The 19,577-nt window shown below is 46.4% G+C and overlaps 1 protein-coding gene across 1 annotated transcript in view; it reads right to left on the bottom strand.

The window, feature by feature from the left end:
- Positions 1 to 19,577, bottom strand: part of IPPK (inositol-pentakisphosphate 2-kinase) — a 350,009-nt gene that overhangs the window by 144,445 nt on the left and 185,987 nt on the right. The window contains exon 6 of the mRNA XM_078661382.1: positions 19,475 to 19,564. Within this exon, the coding sequence (XP_078517508.1) occupies positions 19,475 to 19,564 (90 nt within the window). The remainder of the gene's footprint in view (positions 1 to 19,474; positions 19,565 to 19,577) is intronic.

The following is a 19,577-nucleotide window of genomic DNA, read 5'->3' as shown; positions in this document are numbered from 1 at the left end:
TGGGCCTTACCCGGGTACTGCGCTTACCTGTTAGCCCCGTGCCTTACTCCCTTCTTGTCCTTTTGGCAGGGTAGTGCATCATGGCAGAGGGGTACTATGTCGAAGAAGAAGAATCTCATCAGTACCTTAACGATGATGAGTTCTAAGACGCGGTTGACAGTTCTATTTACCGCTGCGTACAGGAGATTGTAGGCCCCATGGAAGACAGGCTCTCCACGCGCATTGTGGAGGAATGTGCGAAATTATCTCAAGCGCATTTGGGAGCGCCTGGAGGCACCTCTGCGGCCTCTGAGGGGGTACCCCCTGCTCCTAAGAAACTTTGTAAGGACGGTGCTACGGGATCCACGCAGGGTGTGGACAAGGGTGCCTTTGAGCGCCTGCGTGACGCTTTTTTGGCAAAGGCAACCGATCCTACCCCTGCGTCGACCCCGGCCCCGGGACCTTCAGGGCAGTCTATAACAGCCCCTTCCTCCCCAGGTGGGTTCTCCCCGGCAGACACTGACGACGACGACGAGTCGGTGCGCTCATGGCGGCCGTCAGGCTCCGCGACGGAACTTCCGCAGGATAGCTCGGGCATGCTGGACCCGGACGAGATTGTTCATCCGCGGTCGGCAGCCTGGGTGCCTGGGGAAAAGGTTGCGAAGTTTGTGGCGGCACGCCTCCGCAAGCCGCTGGAGAAGGAAGCTCGCAGTTGTCTGAGGGGAGAATGCCCGCGTCCTACCCTGGAGGGTAAAGTTGCCATGACCCCTGAATTAGATGGCAAAATGGCCACATTCATGGCGAAATTTGTCAAAGACCCCCGTAAGGGAATGGACCGATCCTGGCGTTCCTGTCAGGATAAACTGCTAGACGCCATAGGTCCCATTACGAAGATCCTGGACATGGCCTAAGAGGCCAAGGTTTCTGGCACTCCTATATCCCCGGACGTGCTCTCAAGCTGGGCGCAGAGAGTAGTCATCTTTCTGGGAAACGCCAACTGCGCCCTATCAACTGAGCGCCGCCGGTCGCTGTTGATTAAACTCGACCCTAAGTTAGGTGACCTAGCCTCCTCGGAGGCGGGCGCGGTGGCGCAAGGCGGTTTGTTTGGTGACCCCTTTATCAAGGAACTGGGCAAATTCGTTAATACGTTTACCTCCTTGGATAAGGCCCAGTCCAGCATAAAGAGGGTCTTCCACCAGCGTTTTTCCCCGAGGGGCCGGTCGCGGTAGGGGCAACGCGACCGGCCGTGGCGGTCAAAATTTACCCAACAAAGGGCAAGGCTCCGGCAGAGGCCAATACAACACATCGGCAAACTACACCAACTTCTATCCGACGAGAGGCCAGCGCTTCAAGGGGCGCGGAAGCGGTTTCCGGAATGACGCCGGTGGTAATAGTTCCCATGGTAAGTGTGATACCTGCGAGTCAGGTGAAAATTGGGGGACGGCTGGCGGACTTTCCAGCCGCTTGGGCAGCGATTACGGCAGACGCATGGGTGCTGCAGACAGTGCGAGGTTTCCGCTTGGAGTTTTACGATCAACCCTATCAGTCGAGGGCACCATTCCCTTTAGTCTTCTCGCAAGCAGATGCGGCCTTAATCGACGAGGAGGTCTCCAAACTTTTGCGAAAGGGAGCCATCTGCCGAACGGTGAGGCATCCCTTCGGCTTCCTCAGCAACCTCTTCTTAGTCGAGAAGACGGACGGAGGACAGAGGCCTGTGATCAACCTCAGAGACTTCAACGGGTGGTTAGTGTACCATCATTTCAAGATGGAGGGGATCCACCTACTCCGGGACGTGCTGCTCCCGAACGACTGGATGGTCCGCTTGGACCTCAAGGATGCTTATCTGGTCGTCCCCATCCACCCTCCACACCGTCGGTTCCTTCAGTTTCTCTGGAAGGACCAAATCTTCGAATTCACCGCCCTTCCGTTCGGGCTTTCATCTGCCCCTTGGTGCTTCACCAAGCTGCTGCACCCGGCGGTGGAAGTCCTTCGGAGTCAAGGGATCCGAATGATCGTCTACCTGGACGACATCCTCCTGATGGACCAATGCCCCAACAGGTTGCTCCTCCAGCTCAATCGAACGATTTCATTGTTACAGGGCCTGGGGTTCATTATCAACGAGGACAAGTCAGTTTTTTCACCTTCTCAAACGATGACGTTCTTAGGTTTCGTAGTGGACTCGGTACAAGCCTCTCTCAGCCTTCCCTCGAGGAAGATTGCCAAGATCCGTCATATGCTGAAGCAGACGATTGCAAAGTCTCATACCTCCCTGCGGCAGATTGCCAGAGTGGTAGGACTCCTGTCCTCCTCCATTCAGGCAATCTTCCCGGGTCCCCTGCACTATCGTGCCCTGCAGCGCCTCAAAGCGCATCACCTCAGGAAGGGTTTGTCCTACGACCAGCTGGTTCCTCTCTCTCAAGAGGTGAAAGGGGAGATGGCTTGGTGGCTCTCTCATATGGAGGCGTGGAACGGCCGAGCAATCTTCGGGTCCGTTCCGGATTTGATCATCGAATCGGACGCCAGCAGATCCGGTTGGGGCGCCCGCTGCGGGGATTTCTCTACCGGCGGCGTTTGGTCGTCCGAGGAACAAAGGCTCCACATCAATTGTCTGGAGCTGCTAGCGGGATCTTTCGCGATCCGCTGTTGGACCAGAGACGTGGTGACATCATGCGTCCTTTTGCGTATGGACAATGTGTCGGCGGTTCGTTATGTGAACCATCTGGGCGGTCCCCGGTCCCGTGCGCTAGCAGATCTGGCGACGAACTTTTGGGACTACTGCCTCTCTCATCGGGTCTCAGTGACGGCGGAATATCTTCCGGGCCGGGACAATCAGGTGGCAGATTGGCATTCAAGGTACCTGCGGGATTCCAGCCTTTGGAAGTTGGACACCCAGGTTTTCCAATGGCTGAACAGCCTGTGGGGTCCGTTCTCGGTGGACCTGTTTGCGTCCCGACTGGATTTCCAGCTTCAGAGATTCTACAGTTGGAGACCAGACCCGCTAGCGGAGGCTACGGATGCGTTCCTCCAGGATTGGAGTCAGGGGAAGCTCTATGCGTTTCCTCCGTTCTCGATGGTACTGAGGGCGGCGGCTCAGTTACGCCGCCAGAGGGCGGAGGTGACTTTGGTGTCACCGGTTTGGAGGTCTCAAGTTTGGTTTCCAGTTCTTCTGGAACTTTCCTGGGATTCTCCAATCCTACTACCCCGGCTCCCTCATCTCCTTCTCAATCCGAACGGGGAACCACATCACCTCGTCCAGCAAGATTCTCTCCGCCTCATGGCTTGGCGGCTTTCCGGCGACGTTGGTCGCTCCCAGGCCTTTCGGACCCGGCTCAGGACCTTTTGTCTAAAGCCTGGGCCAGCAGTACTACAAAGAGGTACCGGTCGGCTTGGGCCAGGTGGGTTCGTTGGTGTGTTCAACGACATCTGGATCCCCTGGTCGGAGGAGTTGTTCCCATCTTGAATTTCTTGGCCAACCTAGCGGTGGAAGGCCTAGCTTACCGCACTATTAACGCGATGCGGTCGGCAATTTCAGCGGCTCACGAGCCTGTGGCAGGGGCTCCAGTGGGCGAGCATCCTTTGATTTGTAGGCTCCTACGAGGAGTCAGGCTTTCTTTACCCCCGGAGCCGCGCTATTCCGTCCTGTGGGACGTGAACGTAGTGCTGAATCTTTTTCTTTCCTGGCAACACAACAGGTATCTGTCCCTTAAGGAATTGTCTGCCAAATTGGCTATGCTCCTGTGTTTGGTATCGTGCCGCAGGGTCTCGGATGTCAGGGCATTGGACATTTCGGCGAGAATTTTCTCACCAGAAGGAGTGACGTTTCCTTTGGGTCGTCGCACAAAGTCGGCGACGAGATCGATCTCCTACCCGGCCTTTGTGGATGTCCCCAAGCTATGTGTGGTTCAGTGTTTAAAGACTTATGAGGATGTCACTCTTGAACTTCGCCCCCCGGGCGAGAGACAATTGCTCATAGCCCTGCGTAAGCCACACAAGGCGGTTTCTTCCCCCACCATAGCCAGATGGGTGCGGTGGGTGCTGCAGGAGGCTGGCATTGATACTAGCAAGTTTGGCGCTCATTCGTCTAGAGGGGCCATGGCCTCGAAAGCTTTTTCTTTAGGTGCGCGTTTGGAGGACTTGATGCGTGCGGCGGATTGGTCCTCGGATTCCACCTTTAAAAGGTTCTATTTTAAGACGGTGGTGGACATTGCGCATCTGGTAGTAAGTAAGCTTTGAACAAGCATAATCTGAAGCCTCCGGTCCTGACATAGAATCGAAATTTGCCTAGCTTTGTAACGGTAAGTTTCAATTCTATTAAGGACACGGAGGCGAGGATTATCCCTCCCGATCCTTCGGAGGAGATCCCACCCGTATGGCTGTAAGTAACCAGTTTTGCTTCTAAGGCTATTTAATGTACTGCATTGTGCCTTTGTGGATAGTGGGTGATTGTTTCTGCTTGTTCTTATTACTGGTACAACGCTTACGCTGTTGTTATTGTACTCCGCTAGGTAATGAAGGTTCGAAGCAGGACCGTTGAGAGTTCGGCGTGACTCGCGCAAAGAAAGAGGAAGGGGACACAAGATGGACGCCCTATCTTCGTGCGATGGACACTGTGAAAGGACTATTGTTGTGTGGCTTATCCATGGACTTGATGGGAAATGTAGTTTTCTATTCCTGGATTGTGATGTTACATGTTCTTAATCTCTTGGTTTGGAGATTATTCAGTCATTTTTTCTAGCTTTCAGTGCTTTTCTAGGCTGCTGTGTTTTGTAATTGTAATAAACAGCGAAGAAGGAAAAGCATAATCTGAAGCCTCCGTGTCCTTAATAGAATTGAAACTTACCGTTACAAGGCTAGGCAAATTTCGATTCAATGTAACACACAAAAGTATGTGTTACAGGATCTGCAATCAATAAATCCTAGACACACTATGGTAGGGTAGCTTTCATTCACAAACCCACACCCTGGTCCTCAACACATTTCTGTGCTTTCTTTTTATAGTATAAAATATGCAACAATAACTGTATGCAGTAAAAATAATATGCATCACAGTCCGGCTCAAGGTAAAAACTTGCACAATAGGCTGTCTGGCAACTCTTTAATGGAAAAGAAAGGACAAAACCAGCAAATGTTCTTTTAGCTTTAAAGGGGATCTTGAAATATAATGGATATCATCGTCAATCAAATAAGCAAATCACATCACTGTTTATTCCAACTACCACTTTAGAGTATTTGAAAGCTTTGTGCCTAGCAAACCGATGAAGTGATTTAGCACCTATGGCTTACATCTTAAATGATCAGCAGGTAATGAGGTTGAAAGCAAGCAAGGCAAACTCAGCCTTGAAATCTTGCCACATCAGTAAACCGAACACCTTTGCACTGGGTAACAATAATGACTCCCATTTACAGTGCTTTGAATGGCAAAAGCATGGCACGAAGTACCATATAAAAAGGATATTTTTATCATTAATTTGAGTTCACCTGCAAGTTCACCTTTGACACAGCAACCAATTGATTGCTTCCATTTCATAGATACATGTGGCCAGATTACTAGCAGTAAAACTGTTACTTATTTAAACAATTGTGTGTAACTTATTCTGCAGATTGACAGGTGGAGCATACTACTGCCATTTGGGGATCAGCCATGGAAAGTACATGTATGCGCAAATAAGGCAGCCATCTTGTAATGGAGTTTTAAAGAATCAAATTCCATTAAAAGATGGACCTCGTACATGTGTGTGCAACTTCTAATGGAATTTTTAATGCTTATTGAAACTCAATTGAATGATCGTCAATATACTGTGTGATCATTTAAGGAATGCAAGCCCTTTACAACCATGCCATGCACACACTCTTCCTTGTAAAAGCACCTACTTGGCTGCCCGTTAATGAGGCACCAACCATTACATTACCCTACATACCATTTAAACTTTTCAGATAAAATCCCACTCTCAATATCAGTCGAAAACGTAGGTGGTCCAGTCGATTTGGCCCTCTCACTACACTCTTTCCACACGGACTTGCTAGCTATGACCTTATTTAAAGCAGCACTACTGTTGACTGAATAGATGAATGACTGAGGGCCCCTCATTTGTCACGATTGCTGCTCCAAATTATCGCCAGCCTCTTTTACCTTCACCCTAGGTTTCATCAATGGACTATTCACCATACTGCCTAACACTCACTGAGGACATTGAGACCTCTTTGTTTAGAGGTAAGGTGCAAATTGTCCTCCAAACTGATATATCTCAAGAACCATAAATCATAGGTGAATGGTTCTGAGTTCAGGGTATTGACCCTTGGCCAACAGAATCTAAGGTGAATTGGGTGAAACATCTATAATCCTAAAATCCATTTCTGGCTCAGGAAGGGAAGAGATAATGCAGGCTTCCTTAACACCAAGGACAGGGAGCAGAGGGCTCAGCAACCTTCAGGATGACTCCGGTTCGCCTCTGGATTGTAGACCAGGATTCAAAGCACAGGGGACAGTGCACATTCAGTGACAGGCAAAGCCCTTCAGTGTGTCTGGAACGTTTTCGACCTTCTTGGTATGAATCAGATAGTCTCCAGGTCTGTTCCTGATCATTTGGGCCTAGAGGTCTAGTAGCTTCTGTGGTGGATTTCATCAAGAGTTGCCCTCTAGAGGTTTTATTTTAATGCAAACCTGGCCCTTGAAGTCAGGGCAACAGATTTCCTCCAGTGCATCTATTCTTCTTCCGCCCCCTTCAGGGTGGAAGAGCAAAACTTTAGTCAGAAGTCATGGAAAATAAAGTACTCATTGTAAATGGGCACTGCAGGGGTGTGGAAAAGTAAATTTTGCCATGTTATATGTGCCTACGTGTTCCCCATCTTATGTTATATGTGCATGATCGATATGCATGTATCCCCTCTGACCGATTAAAGACGCAATTACAGTTGTGTCCATCTCTAGTATGCCAGTTTTCAGTCTTCGTGAATACAACGAATATCAGGCCTATGTAAAGCTACGTTGCCACGTTTCACAGTGTGCACGTTAATTCATTGAATTGTCCCCGTTTCTAGGCCTCAAAAGGGCCCGGACTCAGATTCAGCTCCTGTTTCCTGAACTCTCCGAGGAGCGATACAGCCCCCACCTGTATCCCTGACCCTTCACTTTCATGTCTCGCAGTGCCCGGCTCGGCCTGGCTCTGCCTCCCAGTCTGCCAAGAGTATGTTATGTTTCTAGTTATCAGTCCAGCCCTCCTTCTCTGCATTCCTAAGCTACTGAATCGCATCAATAGTTTCCGTCATGGTCTAGCCTTTATGTCTCCATGTAAGAGAAATACTGTATTCATATTCATAGAATATTCCTCGCACATGCAATACATTTAGAATAATGCATGCACCAGTCTTAGTGTCTGTTAGCCTTTACCCTGATAACTTTTGGATTCTATCAACATGTACTATAAACACCAGATACTAGATATGCCTAGGTACATGTCGCTCTGACCCTCCAGACTTTCGTCTCCTCTTCTAGCGCAGAAGTCATAGCCCCCAGTTCTCCCTGGTAACACGTCATTGCCAGTTTGCGCGCACCACTAGGTTAGAGGTCCCAGCTGCTCAGGTAGCCCCCTCCATGTTTCCGCCCCGTTTATGACATATTCTGTTACGTTTGCATCACATGTCTATGTATACGCCCTGTACACACCTCTTGTTACACCCACTTTATGCCTTATCTTTCGCGACTGCTACAAACTCCGCCTACTGCTACGCCTACTGTATTGAATGCAATGTAATTGTTTTTAGTATATATATTAATGCACTGTTATTAAAAGCCAGCCAATTCCCAGATCCTGCCCCCGGCAGCTGCCATCCTATTCCTATGCAGGCTGTCCTGTTCCTGTCCTTTTATGCCTGATTAAAGCCTGTATACTTCAGCTACCTCGAATCTTGACTCTTATTTATTGAGCTATCTGTTATTAGAGTATCCTGAAAAATAGAACCGGTAATTAATTATTTATTTACCACATAATGGCGCCCGAATAGGGACTTGCCCTTTCCCCACGCGCCGGAGAAGCCACGCAGGCCCCCTGATCCTCTGCAGCCGTGACGGAACCATACCGGCCACGTGCAGATATTTCTGCTTCAAGTATCCCTCAGGCCCACGGAGGAGACGGAGGTTGCGGTCCAGCGTCCAGACGAGGCGGTGGAGGAACGCGGCGAGTCCCGACCAGAGCCCAAGCCGAGAGTCCAAGGTCCGAGGTATCCGGAGGCCCACCTGTAACTGAAGTCCGAAGTTCGTCCGTCCGTCGTCGTAGCAGTCCAGTCCAGTCCGAGGCCTTCCGTTCTTGCTGCCCGGTGAGTACCATTGCTGGGGTAGTATCTAGACAGGGTCAATTAATTTGTCTCTGGTCCGTGGGTTTGGGTACACAGATCCAACACGAAGTGTCCACCTAGGTGGATGCGGGTCCTGACGTGTCTCTTTATGAGACCGGTAAGTTTCGTACTGTTTTAGCAGTACATCTAGTCATTCCAGTAAGTTCTGTTCTGTTCTCGAGAAATTCATGTGTTTCTGTTTTCAGTATTCCAGGTAGTATTCTGTCCGAACTGTTATTTTAAATGTTATTTCATGTGTTTTCAATGTTGTGGTATGAGTGATTTGTTTTCAAGTTATTATTGTGTTTATCGTGTATTATATTTGTGTCCAGATTCCAGTCTAAGTCATGCCTCTGTTCTCGAAGTTACGTCAGTTAAAAACCAGAAAAGGTCTGCTCGAAGAAGCAGTTCCTGTCCCGCCTAGGGACAGTCCAGGTCATTTTATGTATCATAAGCATGGCATAAGTGCCATATTATATCTAGACTTATGGGTCGAGTATACTAAAGATCTAGAAGAGAAATATAGATGGCCTGTATCAGGTACATGGGATGCCGAGTGCATCATGCGAGTAGAAGAAGCATTATGGAAAAAGAAATCCAGACAGTCCCAGAAAGATGCCATCGAGTTATGGCGCAAAGAATCTCATAAAAGAACCGAAAAAGAAATCAGAAAGTCAGAATTAAGTAGAGAATCCTCAGAAAGAGCCCAAGAAAGGGAATTAATCGAAATAGGTGAACGAGTTAAAGCCGAACAGTCAGACAGACAGAGAAATGCCCTTATTAAGGGTATGTATCCTCTTCGTGCAGAGGGCTTGCCAAAAGCAACCCCGGAAGCACCATGTAATTTTCCGCCGACATTGGTTCCGATTAAGCTACGTCACAAACCGACCGCAGCTGATATTTTTCTCTCGTCCTATTTGGACGACACAGTCCCAGAATATGCAAATCCTGTTCCGCCAGCTCCTGTAAATAATGTAATTCCTGTTCCTCCAGCCACCGGGGCACCTGTTACAGCACCTGTTACGGTACCCCCGGTCCAGCCCGTAGTACAAGTTCCCGCTACATCGGTCACTCTGCCAGCACGAAGAGTATCAGTTGACGATTCTAGTATAGGGGCCGCGGGGGGAGGTCCTCCTGGTACCCCGCCGCCACACAAACGTGTAACATTAGTCGAGTTACATGAACGTGCGTTACAGCGTACGCCCAAATATCAGTCCGTTGCAGATATCAGACGAGCTCTTACAGAATGCCGTTATGATCCAGTCCCAGGTGATGATAATATGGTTATATATTCATTACGCGTAAGACGGGTGACCGAGTATTTGGACACCCTACCGAATATGAAAGAAGATCTAGACAGAATATATCGTTTCATCCGTACAGGAGACGATCCAGAAAGTATTGGCGAAATCATGTCTCTAAGGAAAGCTGAGACCCAGCTCATGCTATTAAAATTTCTAATCAATTGTTTAATAAGGGAACAAGATTGTCCGACTAAAGATCCGATCGAAATGAGAGTTCTGACAAAGTGGAGTGATCATATAGCCGAGGGAAGACACAAGACACTCAGTAGTATAGAGAGTATGTACAAGAAAATTCGTAAGGAAATAATAAGGTTACATGAGAAACGCAAAGCAGCGCAAGTGTCCGAGAAAGAAGACGACTCTCCTACCGAAGAGGTAGAAGACGAGAATCCCACCAGAATAGCGTATGTAGGTAAATCTAGACTTCTAGACCGACATTCACGCCTAGAACACAAGAAAGTTTTTCACCTTCCAGCACTAGAACAAGAGAATCTTGAACAAGTATTTCAAGCTACCGATCACATTCTGAAATCACGTATCGGTTATAGTGAACTTAGTACCATGCATGAACTAGAACTAGCCCGATCAGCAGTCCGATGGACTACTGATTCTACCACTTTTCCAGATGAAATAGTGGCACAAATGTTTCTGAAACTGCCCCCAGCCGAGCAGCGACTGGTGGGTATGTATATGATCCAACACCTCATTACACTGTATGAGGGACAACATTCCGATCCAGGTCCGTTACATGATGTTCTGAACGAGTTGCTCCAGTATAGATGGAAAGGTTTAGGTACCGATTTAATTAGTGTCATTCTAGAACAGCGCCACAAATATAGAACGTTTCTGAATCCGCATTTTGTTCATGTCTCACCTCCAGAAAGTAAACCATTTTACATAGATAGACAGCATCCGTTACGAGAAGTACACCCAGTTAGGACAGCGGGTGGTGAAATGCAACGAGTATTTGTTTACACCCCTATCACAAAGATGGAACTCTTAGAGATGAAGAAATTAATTCCTTGTCACAACAAAGATCCAGCAGGGTTCCATCGAGAATTAAAAGACATGCTCCGTATGGGAGAATACACGTATCCAGATGTCATTAAAATGTTAAAGGTCCTGTTGCCCGCAGGGGTATATGAAAAACTCAAGGAAAAAGAATGGGAGGTGGGAGAGAAAAAGATAGATTGGACGGCTCTAGAAGCTGAAGATAAAATACGAGTACCAGGTACCGGTCTTGGGGACAAATGTAAAGAATTGCCCGAGTTATTGATACAAGTTTTGCCAAGGTTACTAGCCACGAAAAAGGAAGATTGGGATGCAATCTCAGCATGTAAACAGAAACAGGATGAAGACACTAGTGATTTCTATTCTAGATTTGAGAAATGTTTTATTATTAACAGTGGTTTGAAGACAGGTAGCGAATCATACCCTCATCTTTTTGTAACTAAACTAGTCGAGAATTCAAGTCCACAAGTTAAAAATCGAGTTTTGAAAGTCGAAAGTACCTGGCAAGCTAGTACCCCGTCACAAATGCTTCAAATGCTCCAGTATCACCAGAACAGAATCAGGGAAGAGCAAGAACACGAAAGGAGATGTATGAAAGACACGAAAATGAAAGTACTAGTTGCACAATCTGTTCCACAAGACAGTCAGAAGAGGGGTCCGAATCAAGCCAGTCATCCTGCAGCTCCCGTTAAAGGGACATGCAATTATTGTAAACAGCCAGGTCATTTTATAAACGAGTGTGCAGTTCTGAAACACAACATAGCTACTGGTAAGACTAAAGAAAGACCACGTCCGCCTAGACCAGAACAAGTCTCACAGACTTCTCAGTCACCACAGAATGCACAACAGACAGTTCCAGCACCGCAGCCTATCGCTGCAACACAACACGTTACACAGCAAATGTATCAGTATGCCCAGACAGAGTATCCAGAGTATCAACAGTATTCATGAAATAGCCTAGAGAGGGAGGTAGGCTTGCCTCTCATCGAGATACCTGTAGATCAAGAGGGTCCCTATGTACACAGTCAAGTATTAGGGAAAGACAGAAAGTTTTTGATTGATACAGGGGCAAGTAGGACTACTATCAGTCATGACGAGGTTCCAGGGGCTCCGCTCTCAGGCTCTAAAAATGTTTCCCTTGGATTTTCAGGAAAGCCTATTGTTAACGAGATTTCAAAGCCAGTTACTCTAGAAGTTGGTCCATTGTCCCGAACTACTGATTTGTTACTTACGAAGTCATGTCCAGAAAATTTGTTAGGCATTAAAACATTGAAAGAATTAGGTGCAGTAATTTGCTGCTCTCCAGAAGGAATACGATTGTTTTTGCGTGACTTTAAAGGTCACTATGTATTACGCGATTTTGATCCAAGATTATCCAATGTACTGCAGCATTTATGGGCGCAAGGTCCAACTGATGTAGGTTTTATGCAAATCACACCCCATCGTGTGACTCTCAAGCAAGGTATAGTCTTGCCACGAATCAGACAGTACAGATTGCCACCTGAGGCTGTAGCAGCCTTATCCAAAATTATTGACGAGCTCATTGCTCAAGGAGTGGTTGTAGAAACTGACTCCAATGTATGTAATTCTCCTATCATTCCAGTCATGAAACGTACTGATCCAAATGCACCTCCAGTATATCGATTAGTGATTGACCTTCGAGAACTTAATAAATGTATCATACCCCAGTATCCAGTAGTCCCAGATATTTCATCCCTATTGACAGCCATTGATTCCGAAGCTACATTTTTCACTGTAATCGACCTCAAGAATGCATTTTTCAGTGTCCCCATTCATCCAGACAGCCAGTACCTTTTCGGTTTTTGTTTAAATGGAAGGAGCTATAAATTCACACGAGCTCCTCAAGGTTTCACAGAAAGTCCTAGTATTTACAGTCAAGCACTTAAAAGACAACTAGACAATATCCACATGCCAACTGACACTGCCCTGCTCCAGTATGTCGATGATCTACTGATCACAGCCCGTTCTGAACGTGACTGCGAACAAGCGTCACTTACAGTTCTGTATTTCCTAGCCGAGATGGGGCACAAGGTGTCCCCTTCAAAACTCCAGTTCTGTGTCCAGCAAGTGATCTACTTAGGCCACTTACTGTCCAAGTGGGGTAGGCAGTTGACACCAGACCGTATCCAGTTGATAGCGAGTCTTCCACAGCCCAAGACACAGAAGGAGGTACGTGCTTTTATTGGCCTCACTTCTTACTGCAGACAATGGATTCCTCAGTATGCATTTCTAGCCAAGCCACTGATACAGTTAACGACACAGGAGGCAGCCGTATCGACTGTCCTCCCTTGGACCCAGGAACATACACTTAGTTTTAATGAATTAAAGAAAGCCTTATGCCAAGCACCTGTTCTAGCTACACCGAACTACAGTAAGTCTTTTACACTTTTTGTCACAGAACGTGATGGTACTGCATTATCTGTTCTCACACAAGATCAAGCAGGACAGTACAAGCCTTGTGCTTATTTTTCGAGCACATTAGATCCAGTAGCCCAGGCTTTGCCTGCGTGCCTCAAGTCAGTTGCAGCCACAGCTCTAGCTATCAGACAAAGTGATTCCATAGTATTAGGACACTCCTTGACAGTACAAGTTCCACACTCCGTGGAAGTTCTTTTAAACCGAACACAGACACAGCACTTGACCATTGCACGTTTAACAGGTTATGAACTGACACTGTTCCAGCCACACATAGAAATCAGACGCTGCAACGTTCTAAATCCTGCTACCCTGTTACCGTCAGTTACTTCAAATCCTGCCACACATGACTGTGTGGAAGTCATTAATACTATGACTAAGCCAAGACAAGACCTGACAGACATTGCATTACCTAACCCCGACCTGACACTTTATGTGGACGGTTCATGTATGAGAACTAGTACAGGAGAACTAGCAGCCGCGTACGCAGTGACTACTGAAACTGAAGTTATTGAAACACACCGTATTGACATCCTGTCTGCTCAAGCAGCAGAGCTAGTTGCTCTGACCCAAGCCTGCATACGTGCCAAGAACCTGAAAGTAAACATATACACAGATTCACGTTACGCATTCGGAGTTGTACACGACTTCGGAGTACTCTGGAAGGAGAGAGGTTTCATGACTTCTCATGGAACCAAGATTCAGCATGGTCTCCTCATTCAAGCTCTGTTAGATGCAATACATTTACCGACAGCTATCGCTATCATGAAGTGCAAGGCACATACGAAAGTTACTGACATCATTTCCCAAGGTAACGATCTAGCAGATCGAACAGCCAAGCTTACAGCTCAGACACCAGACATTCCAGTTAACAAGACACAGACATCCATTCCAGAACAGACTACTTGTATGACAGTTAAGGACCCTACACAAGATGTCATAGACATACAGTTACATGCTACTCCTGAAGAAATAAAGAAATGGTCCGAACAAGGAGGGGTCCAGACAGATCAGGGATGGGTGACGAAGGGAAAAGCCACATGGTTTCTCCCCGACTCCATGGTTCAAGTCATTATCAATACCGCACATAGTCCAGCACACCTAGGAGAAAAAGCCATGTTAGATAGTATACAGAACCTTTGGTTCAACAAGCACTTACGAGCTGCAGCCAAGCAGAAAGTCCGTACTTGTATGATATGTTGCCAGTTCAATCCAGGTAAAAGTGTCCCGGTGGAACAAGGTGGATTCCAACCTCCTGACCACCCTTTTGAAGTCCTCCAGATGGATTACATTCAGATGGAGCGATGTCGAGGTTTCAAGTATGTCCTTGTAGTTGTATGCGCTTTGTCCAGGTGGACAGAAGCATATCCAGTTCCAGATTACACAGCAGCGACCACTGCCAAGCAGTTGGTTCGTGAATTTTTTCCCCGTTATGGACTCCCTAGGGTCGTGTATTCTGATAACGGCCAGCCATTCTCATCTGAGTTAATGAAACAAGTTTCCCTTCTGTTAGGGTACCAGTGGAAGTTCCATTGTGTGCGCCATCCTGAAGCAGCCGGTCTCGTAGAGAGACATAATCAAACCCTGAAAATCCGTATTGCTAAGACATGTAAAGAGAAAGGTGTAGACTGGCTAGTTGCCCTGCCAGTTGCTTTATTCTACATGAGAATGGTCGCACATTCCAGATCAGGTCTGTCCCCTTATGAGGTCGTATTCGGCCGCCCCCCAAACATGTGGGGTACACCTAGACCCCGCAGTATTACAGATGTTTCCAGCAATATGTTGACAGATTACCTAGCTTCCTTGATGTCTGCCCTACACTCTTGTCGTTCCCAGGTTGCCGCTGCATTTCCAGACAATACCGAAGTGAAACCGCATGAGGTCATTCCAGGCGACCTCGTCCTTGTAAGGAACTTTGATCGTTCAAGTCCGCTGGAGCCTCGTTGGAAGGAGCCGCGACTTGTTCTCCTGACCACCCGCACGGCCGTGAAGTTGGAGGGCCGCAAGGGGTGGGTCCATCTGTCTCATCTAAAGAAGTTCCATGGAGTCCGAAAAAAAACATTTGCAAAGGACATTTCTAAAGACTGCCTGAAACCAGACACTGATTTGAATCCTGAACTGAAAGTTCCTCTGTTAGAGAAAACTCTGCAACAGGAGTATAAGTTAAAGCTCCGGTCTAGCAAAATAAGTCAGCCAGTTTAATTGTCTAAGTCCCTCTCGGGTGAAACGGTTAGACAGGTCCCTGACATGTATGAGATAGACCCCCATAGTGAGAGAGTTAGTCAAAACTCTATACGATATATCGTCATTCTAAGTTTCCTATTGTTTCTAAGTTTGATGGTTACCTGCACAAGTTATGCATTACATTTATGTTTTCCAATTTCGCATATAAATAAGTTTGCTATTGCTACAGTAGAGCACACATTTAGTGATCTGCCTCCTCACGAGTTATCCTATCGTCTTGCTATGCGTAATACATTTATAAGAATGTTACACTATTCACACCAGACCAGCAATGCCACTAATTGTTGGGTGTGTGGTCGACTCCCCCCTTACCAGACACCGAAGGGAGTTCTGCCACTCTTTCCTTATCCGTTTTCACATAATGGTTCGTGTGGAGCATGGTCCATGTTAACGTCATCTTCAAATGATATGTCCCTTCTGAATAGGACATGTTTTCCAGACAAGCAAGGTCTCTCCCATAGAACAGGGTTAGATCTAGAGAATGAAGTATATAATTTAGGTAATTATTCTTCGAATTTTATGGTATTGAATGTTCAGTCTGATACTACTCCAGACTTACCTGCTATTTCAGTACTACCAGTCAAAGGCGAATTATGTGTCAGAAAGAATGGTTCCGCACATGTAGGACATAGTGATTGTACTACTACTGTCAAGTATAGTGACAGTGGGAAATCTATTTTCAAAGCCTCACGTCATTCTTATTTTGTGTGTGGTCAGACCGCATATGTTCGTCTGCCCCTCGATTGGGATGGAACATGTTACATTGCCTTCCTACTGCCACCAGTTTTTCTAGCCCCATCTGATTATCACAGAAACACACATCTAGTACAGGTCAGACATAGAAGGGAGATTGAGTCCCCGATTGTCGATCAAACTGAAACTACTCTAGAACAATATCAAGATTTCAATAAAGGTTTCTTCTTCTTTATAGGACCTGTCCAGAATAGTAAGTTAATCCGTAGGTTAACCAGAACCCTTGAAGCAGTAGTGAATGAGACTACTTCTGCTTTAGGTAACTTAACCGAAGAGCAATCTGCTATGAGATTTGTCGTGCTCCAAAATCGTCTCGTTCTTGACGTCATACTGGCCGATAGAGGAGGAGCATGTAGAGTCATCGGATCTAGTTGCTGCATTTTCATTCCTAATAACGCGCCGTCTGTTTATTCAGCTATAACCAGACTTCATAAAATTGCCCATCAGTTACACCAGAATCCAGGCACCTGGACATGGTCCGGTTGGCTCTGGAGTATTGTATCTGCCTGGGGATGGAAAGTATTGTCATTCCTAGGTATAGCAGTAATGATCATATTCAGTTGCTGCCTCTGTATACAATGTGGCCCTGCGATTTGCGGTATTTGTGCTACCTCTTGTATTCCTAGTCCTAAGTCCCGTTCCAAGACAATTCGAGACGAACAAATGATGCTATATGAAATGATAGATGGTATCATGAATATTGATGTTTCCTGATGGAAACGTAGGGCACAAGGAGGGAATGTGGAAAAGTAAATTTTGCCATGTTATATGTGCCTACGTGTTCCCCATCTTATGTTATATGTGCATGATCGATATGCATGTATCCCCTCTGACCGATTAAAGACGCAATTACAGTTGTGTCCATCTCTAGTATGCCAGTTTTCAGCCTTCGTGAATACAACGAATATCAGGCCTATGTAAAGCTACGTTGCCACGTTTCACAGTGTGCACGTTAATTCATTGAATTGTCCCCGTTTCTAGGCCTCAAAAGGGCCCGGACTCAGATTCAGCTCCTGTTTCCTGAACTCTCCGAGGAGCGATACAGCCCCCACCTGTATCCCTGACCCTTCACTTACTTTCATGCCTCGCAGTGCCCGGCTCGGCCTGGCTCTGCCTCCCAGTCTGCCAAGAGTATGTTATGTTTCTAGTTATCAGTCCAGCCCTCCTTCTCTGCATTCCTAAGCTACTGAATCGCATCAATAGTTTCCGTCATGGTCTAGCCTTTATGTCTCCATGTAAGAGAAATACTGTATTCATATTCATAGAATATTCCTCGCACATGCAATACATTTAGAATAATGCATGCACCAGTCTTAGTGTCTGTTAGCCTTTACCCTGATAACTTTTGGATTCTATCAACATGTACTATAAACACCAGATACTAGATATGCCTAGGTACATGTCGCTCTGACCCTCCAGACTTTCGTCTCCTCTTCTAGCGCAGAAGTCATAGCCCCCAGTTCTCCCTGGTAACACGTCATTGCCAGTTTGCGCGCACCACTAGGTTAGAGGTCCCAGCTGCTCAGGTAGCCCCCTCCATGTTTCCGCCCCGTTTATGACATATTCTGTTACGTTTGCATCACATGTCTATGTATACGCCCTGTACACACCTCTTGTTACACCCACTTCATGCCTTATCTTTCGCGACTGCTACAAACTCCGCCTACTGCTACGCCTACTGTATTGAATGCAATGTAATTGTTTTTAGTATATATATTAATGCACTGTTATTAAAAGCCAGCCAATTCCCAGATCCTGCCCCCGGCAGCTGCCATCCTATTCCTATGCAGGCTGTCCTGTTCCTGTCCTTTTATGCCTGATTAAAGCCTGTATACTTCAGCTACCTCGAATCTTGACTCTTATTTATTGAGCTATCTGTTATTAGAGTATCCTGAAAAATAGAACCGGTAATTAATTATTTATTTATCACAGGGGAACCAAGCCAATAATATGTTGCACATTAAAAATCCAGAACCTTAAGCAACCAAGTGGGTTAATATCTTTGCAGGCATGTTACTGTTTTCCAAAAATAAAAGAGTGAGAAGCAAATAATGGACGGTGGTGTAATACTGGATGTTCCATGTCACACACCCAAATAAGATGTAGCTTTTGAAGGACTGAAATGGGGCACGGGGCTTTCCTGACAGTTTTTTTTTTTTTTTTTTGCAGAGTTTTATATAGCGCAAACTAGACCCGAACCGAATATGTAAATCAGCGCTTTACATATTTTCCAGTTACCTTACATGAGGACACACTTTCATTGTAGGCACGGGGAGATTAAGTGATTTGCCCAGAATCACAGGAGGTTTTGGCGCAGTTAGCGAGACTCGAACCCAGATCCGAGGTCGAGCACCCTAGCCGGTAGGCCAACTCCTCTCCCCAGTTATTCCAGTTTCCAAAAAGTATTGTTGGGGAAACAGTTATCTGGGGTTAATGTAAACTTCAATTCATAATCAAGACAAGGGGAAACCCATTATGGTATCGCTGAAGCAGTGGGCCCCAGGGGCTGCTCCAAAGAAAGAAAACCTAAAATGGCCTTGACCCGGATGTTAACTATCTTGCGCAAAATGCAGTGACATATAGTACTGAAAACCAGTCACACAGTCGCCATGCATACCACACATTAACAGACTCGCACAACAGATACTTAGCAGAAATGTAAGATTTCAGTTAAGTGGCACTGAACCAATTTGGTTTGTAGGGCAGCTTGACACCTCTCAGAGGGGTACAGCTAAAAAGACCCAACCACTAATCAACTACCATCAACTGTCAGTCTACCTATATCTTGGTGAGGAGGCAGTACCCATCCTCTAATAAGGGTACACTTTGAGCACACCTGTAGCCATGTACATGGAAGGAATGTCTATGGGAGGCTTAAAGATGTTGACTCCACTGAAGAAGAACATTCAGTCAGCCAGAAAAGTTGAAACAGGGCAGGACAGCACAGCTGTGCCAATATTGCGATTTAGTTGCCTACAGTCACCACATAGAAGTACGATACTATGAGGCCCAGTAGTCTCTGAAACCAACAGGCAGAGATGATCGTCTTGCCTACAAATGTATAATGTTTTGTTAAAGTGAGATTTTTCTCTCAGAGGGAGCGGGAATGGGAGGATGAAAACATGTATTCTGAAATCCAAAGGTACAGATGGGTAACTACTGAAACAGTGGCAGGAAGTTGGGCACCAAATCAATTTGTATCTGAGACCCCCCCACCAAATGTCACTGTGAGAAGACCTACTGAAGATAATGGACTAGAAACAAACAAAATTCATGAACGATAGCTTATTTAACTTACTTTATCCATGTTAATTATTTTTCAAATCAGTATTTTAAAATACTTTAGTCCCCCACCAAGCATGACAGCCTGAATAACAAAAGTTACATAAGAGTAGGTAGCGCATCCCTAAACTTACCTTGAGACGCTGATACATGCAAAATCGACATACTCTGTGCTTTACCTCCTTGCTCACAGAATTGGCGATGGGAATAAACCCACACTTGGGCTGCAAAATAAAA

The sequence above is a fragment of the Lissotriton helveticus genome, chromosome 9 (assembly GCF_964261635.1).
Source record: "Lissotriton helveticus chromosome 9, aLisHel1.1, whole genome shotgun sequence".
Lineage (NCBI taxonomy): Eukaryota > Metazoa > Chordata > Amphibia > Caudata > Salamandridae > Lissotriton > Lissotriton helveticus.
Note: the sequence above shows the minus strand (reverse complement) of the source record. Positions and strands in the feature narration are given on the sequence as shown.